We start from the raw sequence: 13,605 nt of genomic DNA on the forward strand, positions 1-13,605 counted from the left end.
GGGAGAGGTCAGGGGTGGGGTGAAGCGACGCCGCCGCCACCTCCCTCTGGAGAGCTCGGCTCTCCTTACAGCGCCAGGTGCGCACGCTAAGCCGCGCACCTGTGATCGGTGTCCGGCTCCTTTAATCAACGCAGATTCCCCCCATGAGGAGAGTGCTGGGGTACGGCCCCCGGGCGTGGGTGCCACCGGCCGGGGAGGGGTCCGGGGCCGCCGCGGGGGCAGCCGGGCAGCCCAAGGGAGGAAAGCGCGGACGCAGCGCACGTCACCATCCCGCCCCCGCGCGCGCCTGCGGTCGGAGGCAGGCCCGGGCGAGGCGGCGCGGCCGGGTGACGGCCGCACGTGGGGCGGCGAGTTTCGCCGGGCGGTGGGGAAGGGGCGGGGCCTGGCGGCGGGGGCGGGGCGCCGAGAGCGCACTGCAGACGCCGGGTAGGCGGGTTCCGGGGGAGGGGCTGGAGGGCCGCTCGCGACCACCGTCTGGCCGGTGCCCCCGCCCGGACTGCCCTCTGAGGCGCCCCCTCGATCAGAACTTACCGGTCGTGGGTCCCGGCCCTCGGGCCTCCTTCTGGCCTCAGGTCTACCTGCAGCCCATCTGATAAGGACTTTCCTGCTTAATCCGTTAATGGTTTCTCGAGGCACCCCTCCCGCCCCTCCCGACTGATAGCCTGTTCAGGGGTTGCCTCAGTCTTAATGAGTACACACAGAGGAATGGAAGGAGGCTTTCGCGGGGGCGCTTGGGGACATTGGAGACGCTAAACATTCTGTTGACAGCTTACAGGCTAGGCGGGGAGCTCCCCTATGCATCAGATGGGAAATAAAATGCTGAGTAGGGCAAGGTGCCATCCCTTAGTTGTTCCTGGGGAGGGGTACGGAATGTAGCCCAGCGTTCCCAGGAGATGTTGATTCTGCTACTCCGGACCCACACTTTGAGGACGGAGGGGGTGGAATGTGAGAGCCAGGAGGAACCTCTGAAACTCCCATCTACTGACCTTGTTTTCTTGATACCTCCCGGGAACACCCCTGCCTCTTTTATCCTCCCACATGGCTTGCCTCTCTGCTCTGGTCCCTCCTACAGACCGCTCCTGCCCTCCCTCAGCTGCAGGTGGAGGATGTTTTCCTTCCCAACTTTGTTGAAGTTCTCCTCCTGGAGGCCATGCTCCCCTCCTGATCAATCCCTCCCTTTCCCTGTGTGTTTTTAGCCTGCACTCCCGCACTCCATGGGGCACTGGGGAGGGGCTGAGTTGGAGATATCAGGGCTTCAGAAGCTGTGCCAGAGTGGGTGGGGACAGAAGGACATCCGCGTAATGACAGGGCAGATTTGTGCCAGGGGGATTAGGAAAAGCACGCCAGGCATCCGAATTTACATGTGTTTTTCCTGCACGTGTGGCCCAGACAAGGAGTCCCCAGGGGAGTCATGGTGGGGTCAGGGTGAGGGTGGACTTTCCTCAGACAGAATCTCTGAGGAGGGGACCACCCCAAGGCCTTGAGCACTGGACAAGATCGGGGCTGTTGGGGGCTACCCCAGCCTCTCCTCAGCCACACTGACTTCCATGACGCCCTATGGCTGTCCGGCACCCCCTGGCCCCCAGTCCTGGCCAGTGCTTCCTCCCCTCCCCCATCAAAACATATCCATCCTGTGTCCCCTTCCTTCAGGGCTTTGCTAAGAGGCAACCAGATAATCTGATTCACTAATGTCTTACAGGAAATTCTATGAATTATTCAAGGCTCTGTACAACTCCTGCCTCTTCTTTCACACCTCTGATTGGCCAAGCTCTGACCTGTTCCTTCCCTGAATTTGGACAAAATCCACAGTTGGTACCACCAGTTGGCACTCATACATATTCTTTATATCATTAACTCCTCTGAGTATGTGCTTTGTCTTCCCAATGAGAGTTTAAACTCCCTAAGGCAGGGACCTTATCTTTTGCTTCTTGTATACTTTCCCTAGCAGCTAGCGAAACGAATTAATTCGCTCACTATATAGTCCATGTGTGCCTGCCCTGTGCCCGGCAGTGGTCTAGATTCTGGGGATACAGCAGGAAGCAAAACAGACACATCCCTGTCTTCATGGATCTTCCATTCCAAGTGAGGGGGGTTGTGACCAAAATAAATAAGTAAAATATAGAGCAGGCCAGGTGGTGAGAAGGACTATGGGAACAGTGAGGCAGGGAGGTGCATAACGGGTGTGAGAAACAGCAGTTTCCAGTTTTAAAAAGAATAGGGAGGGAGGGAGGAAGGGTGTTCAGGGGAATGGGTCATTTGAGCCGCCATCTGAAGGAGGTGAGGGAGGGAGACAGGAGGGTGTCATCTGGGGGCAGACAAAAGAGCCAGTGCCAAATCTCCTGGAAAGTTTGAGGAGCCTGGAGGAGGGCCGTGGGCTGGAGCAGAGTGGGCAAGGGGCAGTGGGAGGAGATGAGGTCAGAGAGGTGAGGGCTGGGTCACGTGGGTTTAGGCCCGTGTGAATTCTAGGCTTTTACTCCGAGATGGGTAGTTCTGGAGGATTCTGAGCAGAGGACTGCCCTGATTTGACTCACCTTCTCAAGTAAAGGTGTGTGTGCTGTATGGGGAACAGGAATTAGGGGGTTAAGGGGGGGACATCAGGAGATCAGTGAGGACGCAGTTACACATCCAGATGACTGCGGGTGGTGGCTTGGGCCAGGTGGTGGTGGCAGTGATGAGAAGAGGTCATAGTCTGCACGTATCTTAAAGATAGAGCCCACAAGGTTTCCTCACAGATTGGGTGTGAGCGTGGGTGGAAGAGGAGCCAGAGATTGGTCCAAGGTTTTTGGCCCAACCAATCAGAAGGACGGAGTTGCCATCAACTGAGATGGGGAGGACTCTAAGAGGAGCACGGTCAGGTGGCAGAGAGGACTCTAAGAGGAGCACGGTCAGGTGGCAGACCAGGAGCTCAGTTTTGAACATGCTGAGTGTGAGGTGCTATGGGCATCCAAGTGGAGGTGTTGGGTGGGCAGTTAGATCCGCGATCTGGAGTTTGGGGGTGAGGTGGATATGGGAGTCATTGGTGAGTGTCTAAGTGGTCTTTGGAGCCCACGAATGTGGCTGAGATGCCCAAGGGTGTGCATGCAGATGGAAGAGGAAAGCGGGCCAAGCCCTGAGCCAGTCTGGGAGCTAGCAAGAGGGAAGAAGACCAAGAGGTCCTCACAGAGCAAGCTGCCTTCTCCCCTCCCTATCATGGCGAGGTCCTGCACAGCATCCACTCTGACACTGAGCGGCCTGGCTTCAAAGCTCGGCCCTTCTGCTTGCTGGCTGTTATGTTCCTGGCCAGATTGTTTACCTCTCTGTGCTCTGGCTTCTCGGCCCACCAAATGGAAATAATAATAAAGCAGATTTAGAAAATTAAATAACAACATATGAAAACATTAGAAACAAAATCCTGCTTGCTTTTATTATTCTTATGGATCACACTGTGCAAAGTGCTGGTGATGCCAAAGGAAAAACTGGGGTCCTGTCCTCAAGGAACCCATAGTGTAGACATGGCAACCAGTTGCAGTAGGAAGAGGCATGGCAGTAGGAGAGACCGGGACCAGGTGCTGTGGGAACACGGGGGGGGGGGGGGGGGGGGGGGGAGGAGGCCCAGGGGGAGGGAGGGCGCTGGCCAAGGAAGGTTTCACAGAGTAGAGAGAGGGGCCGAGGGTGGAAGAATAAATGAGGTCTGCTAGGCCTGGGTCTTGGTGAGGAGCCAGGGAGGGCTGAGCATGAAGGGCATTGCAGGCTTCCAGGACCACCTATTTAGAGATGAGAGCTCCAGGGACCTTGGGATCAACTGGAGGTTTAGCATGGTTGGAGCAGAAGTTGTGAGGCCAATTAGGGAGTGGGTGGAGTCAGTCCACAAAAGGCCTTGTTAGCCAACCTAAGGAGGGGAGGAGAAGGAGGTTTTGGAATCAACTCTGTGACTTCAGGCAAATTATTTCGCATTCAAACTCAGTTTCCTCCTCTGTAAAATGGAGTTAATGAATAGCCCCTTGTGGGGAAGGTGGTGAGAATTCAGAGGTAACAGTTGTGAAACGCTGAGATAAGATCTGGCTTCTGAAATGATGGATCATCATCATCACTTTATCCTAGAGGCTAGGATGGCATTGAATAATTTTAAATGTAGGAACGGGTGGGTGGATGGATGGATGTATGTATAAGTGGGTAGTTGGATGGATGGGTAGATGGATAGATGAGTGGGTGGGTAGATGGATGGATGGATGGATGGATGGATGGATGGATGGATGAGTGGGTAGTTGGATGGATGGGTAGATGGATAGATGAGTGGGTGGGTGGATGGATGGATGGATGGATGGATGGATGGATGGATGGATGAGTGGGTAGTTGGATGGATGGGTAGATGGATAGATGAGTGGGTGGGTAGATGGATGGATGGATGGATAGATGAGTGGGTAGTTGGATGGATGGGTAGATGGATAGATGAGTGGGTGGGTAGATGGATGGATGGATGGATGGATGGATGTATAATTGGGTAGTTGGATGGATGGATGGATGGATGGATGGATGGATGGATGGATGGATAAGTGGGTAGTTGGATGGATGGGTAGATGGATAGATGAGTGGATGGGTAGATGGATGGATGGATGGATGGATGGATGGATGGATGGATGGATGTATAAGTGGGTAGTTGGATGGATGGGTAGATGGATAGATGAGTGGGTGGGTAGATGGATGGATGGGTGGATGGATGGATGGATGGATGGATGAGTGGGTAGTTGGATGGATGAGTGGGTGGGTAGATGGATGGATGGATAGATGGATGGATGGATGGATGGATGGATGGATGAGTGGGTAGTTGGACAGATGGGTAGATGGATAGATGAGTGGGTGGGTAGATGGATGGTTGGATGGATGGATGGATGGATGGATGGATGGATGGATGGATGGATGTATAATTGGGTAGTTGGATGGATGGGTGGATGGATGGATGGATGGATAAGTGGGTAGTTGGATGGATGGGTAGATGGATAGATGACTGGGTGGATAGATGGATGGATGGATGGATGGATGGATGGATGGATGAATAAGTGGGTAGTTGGATGGATGGGTAGATGGATAGATGAGTGGGTGGGTAGATGGATGGATGAGTAAGTGGGTGGATGGATGTCCTCCAGAGATTCAGGATTAATCACAGCTGTGGCTTAAGAGATTTTAGGCCCCAGGATAGGCCAAAAGGGAGGGTATGGAATGGGGCCTGACTGAGGTTGAGAAGGTGCAAGGTTCATTGTCCTGTCTTTGAGACCAAAGGATGGTCCTCCTAGTTTGGTGTCTCATAAGCTTTTCCCATTTGTCCATCTGTCTCTAGTCTCTCTCTGTCTCTGTTTGTATCCTGCTTATTTTTCTGACTCTATCTTTTCTGCTCTGCTCTCTCTGTCTCTCACTTCCTCCCTCTCTGAGTTTCTCTGACTTTGTGTCTCTCTTGGTCCTTTTCCCTTGCCTTCCTACACTGCCCACTGTCCCTTAGGTCTGGGCAGCAGTGTCTCACTCAGGGCTTTCATAGGATTTATATCTGCAGTGTGCAACAGCCCAGACTGGAGGCAGACCCCCTACAAGACAGCTCCAGCCCCGTGAAGTGAGGGGTGGGGGGTGGGAGGGTCAGGGAGCTGGATGTGTCTCTGTGCTTCTTCTGGGGTCTCCCCATCCCCACCCCAAAAGACCTTGCCTTTTAACAGCGGTGCCAGGAAAGGGAAAGACTTGATGGTGGGGGGGGGGGGGGCGGTTGACAGCGATGGAGAGGTTTTTTTGGAGGTCTCCCCAGTGCCCTGGAATCCCCTGCCCTGAGGGAGGCACGCCTGGGGAGATGGTCTCTTCTGTCCCGCTGATGGAGCTGCCTTGTCCCTCAGGTTGGTGGATGACCGCTGTGTGGTGGAGCCCGCGGCAGGGGACCTGGACAACCCCCCTAAGAAGTTCCGAGGTAAGACCTCCGCTCTCGCCGCCAGCCTCCCTCCCAGGCTGCTGAGTCTTGGCCCTGGGACAGAACTCACTCAACTCCATCCAGCCCCAACGGGCCGGGTTAGACCAGGAGCTGCCCTGCAGCCCTCCTACTACTCTCTGCGGAATCCCCATCAGGCTGTGCTGCTGTTACCTCGGCCCAGACAGCTTCTGCCTTCATTTCTGGGGGGCCACACCCCGCTTCTCAGGGGCACACCTGCATCTGGCTGGGAGCCGTTCTCCCCCGAACTCCCCACCGGCCACAAGGCCTTCTTTGTTTGCATGACTGGGCATTTTCTGAGGGAGCAGGGGAGGGGAAGAGAATTTCCCCGGGCTTTAGGAGGCCCAGGGTGAGAGCCCTTCTGGGTGCCGCAGTCTCCTTATCCTCGTGGTGAGGGGATTGGAGCCAGTGATCTCTGGGTCCCCGCTCCTGACCCTGGCGGTGTCCCCAGGCCCGGGCCTTGTGGAGGACTCCCGCCCGAGGGGAGCTTGTGGAACCCAGACCTCGCTCTGCTGAGTGACCTTGGCAAGGGCCTTTGCTCTCGGGGCCTCTGTGTCCTCTGTGGTCAGTGGGCTCCTCAGCCCCGCCCCACAGGCCCAAGGGCGCTGAGAGAATGAAATGACACTCTGCTGTCACGGTGCCCAGCCAGGGTAAAGTGTTATTGTTGTGATTACCTGTGAGGCTGAGACCGACAATCAGACAGATCCTGGGTGTGGTGGGCAGGGTGGGAGCAGGTAGGAACACGCCGGGCTGCTGCCGCCTGGTCTGCCCACGTGGCTGCTCCTCTGGGGAGAGATTAGCTGGGATTGTGCTCGAGGGGGATGCTGGGAGGCGAGCGGGGTTTAAGATAATCCTGAGGCATCCTTGACCGTCTGTCTGCCCGGGCCTTGCCCATCCATTGAAGGGTGGAGGAGATGGAGGGGGACCCTCCCAGCTGGAAGAAGGGCCCCACACCTGTTGTTGTGCTTCTGCTTGTACTGGGGGCCTCTGAGTGGGGGCTGAGTCTGGGGGTCTTAGGCCAGGAAGTGCCCTGGTATGTGGGAACTGCCTCTGGCACTGGACATTCCTCACCACCGTAGACTCTGCTCTGCGGAGTCTGGCCCCGCTGCCTCTCTCACCTCATCCCCCACCCCTTGCCCCCCTCTCATTCCCTCCAGCCACACCGCCTCCCTGCTGTTCCTCATATTTATCAGCCAAGCTCCCCCCCCCCCCCACCTTTGTACTTGCTGTTCCTCTGCTTGGAAGGTTCTTACTCCGCATATTCACCTGGCTTGTGCTTCAGGTCTCATATCCTTGGTGGGGCATTCGTTGACCACCCAGTATCAAATTGCACCCCTCATCTCCCTTCCCTGCTTTCCTTTTCTCTACAGTGTGAATCTGATGCCCCATGCATTCTAGTTATGTGTTTATCGTCTGTGGAGCTAGAATGTCAGCTCCGCCAGGGCAGGGATCTCTGGTTGTTTTGTTCTCTGTTCTGGCTGCAGCGTCTGCCACATAGCGCGTGCCTGGTACACATCTGAGGAATAAATGCAGGCATCAGCCCCTCCTCAGGCTTCCTCCCGCCCCTGCTGCCTCTCTCAGGCCTGGCTGCTCCTGTTGCTGTGACCCGTCCAAAGTCCCTAGGTTGAACCCAACCTCGAAAGCATTGAGCCTGGGCTTTGGGGGTTTCAGGGTGCTGGTGCGGGCCCCCTGCTTGGAGGCCCAGCTCTGACCATGCCTGCCCCTCGGTCCTGAAGGTTGAGAGTGGGTAGTGATGGAGCCTGGGCCTTCCCTGGAGCCAGAAGTAGGAGAGCTTTGGAGCGGCTCATGGAGGGGCGGATTTCTACTCTAGCTGGGGGATTTAGGTAAATTCTTGGGAGGAAGTTAGTAAGGGTGAGGGTCCCCAGGGTGGGCTGTGCCAGGGCAGGGAGGGCACTGGAACAAAGAGGGAAGGTGTGCACAGTCAGCTTTGTGGTGTGACAGGTGGTGGCAGGCAGGTGGGTGTGGCCGAGGAAGATTTGCTCTGGAGTTCAGTGGACAGAGTCTGGGGCCAATTTTTGGCAACAAAAAAACCAGTACTCCCTCCTTTCTTTTCCTCTCCGTTTTCCCAAAGCCTGTGAGTGGGGCCCTCCCCAAGATCTGGGGGTTGCCCTGTGGTCCCTGTGGCCTCACTGCACCCAGCCAGCTCAGAGAGGGGGAAGGGGGGACTCAGCCTCCAGCTTCTTCCGTGCCCTCTTTGCCCCAGGTCCTGGCCCGGGGTGTCTTGATGAGGCAGGCAGAGGCCCCTCTGAACTCCCTGTGGCCCCATTTGAACCTGAGAAGAGCCGACCTTTGGGACAGAACCAGGTCTCTGTGCACCCCATAGCTGGCAGGTAGTTGGGAGTGTGAGAACTTGGACAAGAGACATGGCCTCCCACTACTTCAGTTTTGAGACTAACGCCCAGAGAAGAGGAAAGCATAGCTTGGCCTCAAACCTGGGAGTCCTAGTTCTCATTGTTCCACATCCCTCCTGTAAACACCCTGTAAGGCACTGGAAGGAGGTCCCCAGCAAGGGTGTGGGGGCCATGGCAGGCATGTTAGAAGTTGGCTAGATGTCATCAGAGATGGCCGCTTCCTGAGGCCCCACAAGTGCAGTCACAGCATCCTGGGTGGGCCCAACCGTTGCTGGGAACTCTGGTTTCTCCCTCTCTCCCCCAAAAGCTTGGTTATCCTCACATGCTGACCCTGGAGGCCCCCAGGCCGGGCTGGCAAAGCCCAGTGAAGCTCCCGACCAGCCTCCACCAGTCCCTCATAGGCTTCTTGTTTGTGGTTTCAGCTCTAGCCATCTTCTGAGGCCATTCCAAGCCCTAACACGTTCTGGGAATTCTTTCCAGACTCTGCAGGGCCCTGGAAGGCCCAGGTTGCTGGTGCCCCAATGGGTAGGGCACCCCATGCCAGCCCACCCTCCCTGACCTTTGCTTTGCCGTAGGGGTCTTGGGGTTATGGCTGCTCTGAGTCTCACACTGCTGACTGGGCCTGGGGTCTGAGCAATTCTCTCCTGTGAGCCCTTTTTCTATCTCCATTTCCACTTGGGGGCACGGGGAGACCCGGTACAGGGCTTGGGGAGCTCTTGTCTCCCAGTCTACCTTAGGGAAGCTCAGAGCCCACATACCTAGCTATGGCAACCCCAGGAATGTATGTAGTGGCCACTTACCCACTTACCCACCCAGACTGGGGGGAGCCCATGCAGGGGAGAGGCTGATGAAGTGACCTCCCCGTGCTTATATGGCTGGGGGCCCCCCACCTCCCCCAAGGCTATGCCTCTGCTCTCCCTGTCCCACCTTCCAAGCCCAGTTTATTGTTATTTTTGTTATTATTAAGACATATTTCAACTCTACACAAAAGTCAAGAGAGCTCTATCAGATCCTTCTTGCCACGTTTATTTCAGACCTTGTCATTTTTAAAGCATCTTATGCCTGTAGCTGAAGCCCTTTGGGTTTTTCCCCTGATCCCTTTCCCCTCCCTCTCTCTCCAGAGGCAAACACTCATCAGAAATTGGTGTGTACCATTCAGGAGCCTGTTTTTATACTTTTGCTATTAATACGTAGGGCTGTATTCATGAACCATACAGGGTACGATTTCCCATTTTTATAACCCCGCGTATTAAAATCTTTCCGCACATTTTTAATTCAGCATGGTTTTTGAGGTTTCTCCATGTTGACACATTTGGCTTTAGTTCATCTGGTTAATTGCTATGTAATATTCCATCGGGTGAATAAACTGCAATCCACTTATCGGTCCTCCTGTTGATAGCATTTAGCTCATTTCCGGCTTTTGGCAGCTGCCGGCCATGCTGCGGCGGGCACTGCCATACCCGTCTCCTGGGGCTCATGTGCAGCAGTGTCTTGGGTGTGTCCCGAGGTGGGGGACACCTGGTGCAAGGGAGCTCTTCTGAGCCTTCCTGCAGGGCTGTGCATGCTCACCCCCCGCCCCCGGACTATGGGTGCGTCCCCCTTGCTTCCACCCACCCCCTTCGCTGCACTTGGTTCTGTCCCACTAAATTTCTTCCAGCCTGCTGGGTGTGAAATGGCATCTCACTACGGTTTTAATTTGCGTTCCTCTGACTACCAATGAGATGGAGCATCTTTTCATATGTTTATTGGCCACTTAAAATTTTGTTCTTATTCCCTCCCCCCCCCATTTTATAAAAGTAATGCGAATACAGGCTCCAGGTTCAAGATGAAAGCAACATTGCCCCCCCACCTCACCCTCACTCACCTTCTGCCCCCTTTTCTGGGGGCAACGGTATAGAAAAACAGACTAGGAAATTATTCATATATGAAAACATCAAAACATTGTACAAATAGGCATAGAGAGTCTACTCCCACCCGCCTTCTCCCCCTGCTTCGCTCCTCTAGTGTGGTCCCTTCAGGGGACCACTTTCCTGAGCTCCTTATGCATCCTCCAGGGTTCCTTTGTCAAATACAAACATATACAGTCCTCGGATTTCCCCCCTTTTCTTACATAAAAGTAGCATTCTGTATACACTATTCTGTTTTTTTGTTTTTACTTTACAAATCTTACTATGGATCCTACTGGGGACCTTTTTATATTAGTATATAGAAACCTTGAAATGTCTCTGTTTTTTTGTTTCACTTAGAAACTCATTTTTGGGTGCCTGGGTGACTCGGTTGAGTGTCTGAATTTTGATTTCGGCTCAGATCGTTCATGATCCCAGGGCTGTGAGATCGAGCCCTGTGTCGGGCTCCGAGCTAGATGTAGAGTCTGCTGAAGATTCTTTCTCATGCTCTCTCTGCTCCTCCCCCACTTGTGCTTGCGTGTGTGTGCGTGTGTGTGCACGCGTGTGCACACGTGCCACACACACACTCTCAAAAGAAACAAACAAACAAAACAAAAACCAACTCATTTTTGTTCTGTATCCTCGACAACTGTGTGAAAATAGTGTTTCTACTACTTACATATATTTTTTTAATTTTTTTTTTAACATTTATTTATTTTTTTGAGACAGAGAGAGACAGAGCATGAACGGGGAAGGGTCAGAGAGAGGGAGACACAGAATCTGAAACCGGCTCCAGGCTCTGAGCTGTCAGCACAGAGCCTGACACGGGGCTCGAACTCACGGACCGTGAGATCATGACCTGAGCCGAAGTCGGACGCTTAACCGACTGAGCCACCCAGGCGCCCCTACTTACATAGTTTTAAACGTTAAAAAAAGTATTTATTTTTACATCGTGGTAAAGATCCATAGCATAAAGTTCCCCATCTTTAGCCATTTTTAAGTGTACAGTTAAGTGTCATTAAGCACATTCTCACTGTTATGCATCCATCACCACCTTCCGGCCTCAGAACTTTTTTCTTCCCAGAAAACTGAAAGTCTAACCTGTTAAATAATCACCACCACCAGCCGTTCTCCACCGCCACCACCCCCCCCCCCCCACCCCGCACCGTGCTGCTTTCCAACTCTGTAAATTTGACTGTTTGAAGTACCCACATGAGCGGAATTACCCAGTATTTGTCCTTTTGTGACTGGCTTCTTTCACTTAGCATAATGGCCTCACGGTTTACGCACGTGTGGTGTGTAGCCTGTGTCCAAAGTTCTGACCTCTGTCTCTTACACCTGCAGAGCATTCCATTATGCGGCTCTGTTGGGAAGTATTTAACCAGTCCCCTCCGATGGACACTTGGGCTATCCCTAATCTCCAGCTTTCCCGCCAGTGCTGCAGCGAAGACCCCTGTCCCTTGTCATTTTGTGCAAACGCAGGTGTGCTCTTGGAAGGCTGGACCAGTGGTGAGGCTGCTGAGTCGGGGGCAAGGGCATCTGGGCTGCTGATCGAGTCTGCCAGCTGTCCCCCACTGGGTTGTACCATGTTATGCCTCCTCAGCCACTTCGGAAGGCAGTCCCTTTGAACTCTTCGATGTTTCCCCTGTCGCTCCCAGGTCTTTCAATGTTTTGCTTATTCTAGGAGAATTCAGCTCCCCTGGGCCGCTCGTCCACTTCCTCTGCCCTATCCTCCTGAGGGCAGCCTGTCGCGATTCTCCACTGTCACCTTCATAAACCTGATGATCATGGTTCCGCCTTCATTTCTCGGCCACCAGCAACCCCAGCGCTGACCCCCGCCCCCTCCCTCCTCTGCCAGGCTCACTTTCAGTTTTACATCAAGGCTGAATGACCTTGCCTTCTCTTCTGTACACACCCATGGAGTCTTCCGTGTTTTGTTCGACAGGTTGAGTCTAAACGTTGACAATAATTAAAAGCAGATGTTTACGTGATTTACACAGGGCTTAGATGTTATTGTGACTGTAGAACTTTATTCCCTGTGCTGTGTTCGCATCTCGAGTTGTCTGCACTGGTGCTTTTCAACCTGGTGGGAACAGGAGGACTATTTGGGGTTGGCGTGCCTTTACAAATGCATATCCCCAGGCCTCGCCCCAACCTGCTGAATCTACAGGGGACCTGGGAGTTTGTATTTAAAAAAATTTGTTTTAATGTTTACTATTTTGAGAGAGAGAGAGAGAGAGAGAGAGAGAGAGAATGGGCAGGGGAGGGGCAGAGAGAGGGAGAGAGAGAATCCCAAGCAGGCTCCACCCTGTCAGCGCAGAGTCTGACACAGGGCTCGAACTCACAGACCGCGAGATCATGACCTGAGCCCAAACCCGGAGTCAGATGCCTAACTGACTGAGCCACCCAGGCGCCCCAAAGGAGTTTGTATTTTTTAAGCTCCTCCAGTGGCAGTGGCTTTTGGAGTGTTACATACCTTAGTTTCAGGGAAGGTCACTTGACTTTGTTTACTAGGTGAACATCCTCTTGTCTGCAGCCTCACAGGCAGTGGTGCCCCCTCTGCCGCGAGCATGTGTCCCCCAGCACACGCAGCCCTTACTGTTGGAAACCTGCCCGGACCCAGACTTATCTCTTGGCCTTTGAGGCTGCAGCTCCCGTGTGAGCCTGGTCTCCCCGCTCCCATCCCACTCTTCCTCCTCACTGCCCTTCTGCCCTGTGGTTTGGTGAGAAGAAGCATTCTGGCCTCTTCTGGGGTTCTGACAGGGCTGCCTCTGGGCAAGAAAGCACAGCATTGTAAAAGCATGGAGGTGTGCAGAGAGGTGGGCCACAAATATTTTAGAGGACTCAAGTCATTTATTCATTCAACAAGCATCTTCTGACGTGTATTACAGGCAAGGCTCTAAGGGACCATCTGTGTGAGAGAAAAAGGCACATTTGACCAGTTCTAGGTAGTCAGTTTCCAAGACAGAGATGAAAGCGTTGGGAGCAGGGAGGGATCAGTGCTGGCTTCCTCCCACTCCCGGGATGCTCCAGGGCAGTGTGCTTCATTCAGCCATGGGCTCTGACCCATTAGTGGGCTGTGAAGTCCCTTCAATGGGACTCAACCATCCTTTTAAGAATTGGATAGGATTCAATTCGAATGCGTCTTAGAATGCATGGTAGTAAGAGTTGTTAATGTCTCATTAATTCTTCCTTTGGCCCTGCCTAAGCTCCTGTTCCCCTGTTAAATACTTAAGTGAGTTTTAAGTGTGGTTGTTGAAGCTCTTTTATTTCTAGAGATTCTATCTGGTTCTTTCTCAGCCTGTGGTGTTACTTTGTGCAGTTTCCCCTTCTAAGGATCCCTTAGGCTTTTGTGGATTTAGGCAGGGTAGGTGTAACTGTTCTACGGATGCCTGTGTTTGAAGTC

At 53.7% G+C, this 13,605-nt stretch overlaps 1 protein-coding gene and 1 long non-coding RNA gene across 4 annotated transcripts in view; one reads left to right on the forward strand and one right to left on the reverse strand.

Moving 5' to 3' along the window:
* The window catches only part of ITPR3 (inositol 1,4,5-trisphosphate receptor type 3), a 67,372-nt gene that overhangs the window by 10,616 nt on the left and 43,151 nt on the right, over positions 1–13,605 (forward strand). For all 3 annotated transcript variants that reach the window (XM_086706613.1, XM_086706611.1, XM_086706612.1), the window contains exon 2: positions 5,853–5,923. In XM_086706613.1, coding sequence (XP_086562739.1) covers positions 5,853–5,923 — 71 coding nt within the window. The remainder of the gene's footprint in view (positions 1–5,852; positions 5,924–13,605) is intronic.
* LOC147580885 (uncharacterized) lies at positions 3,383–6,719 on the reverse strand. The gene is made up of 2 exons (XR_015251164.1): positions 6,616–6,719; positions 3,383–3,868 (listed from the first exon to the last, which is right to left on the reverse strand). It is a non-coding gene; the product is annotated as an uncharacterized LOC147580885 (long non-coding RNA).

The sequence above is a fragment of the Puma concolor genome, chromosome B2, assembly GCF_028749965.1.
Source record: "Puma concolor isolate L17-30 chromosome B2, mPumCon1.1.hap2, whole genome shotgun sequence".
In the NCBI taxonomy this organism is placed as follows: Eukaryota; Metazoa; Chordata; class Mammalia; order Carnivora; family Felidae; genus Puma; species Puma concolor.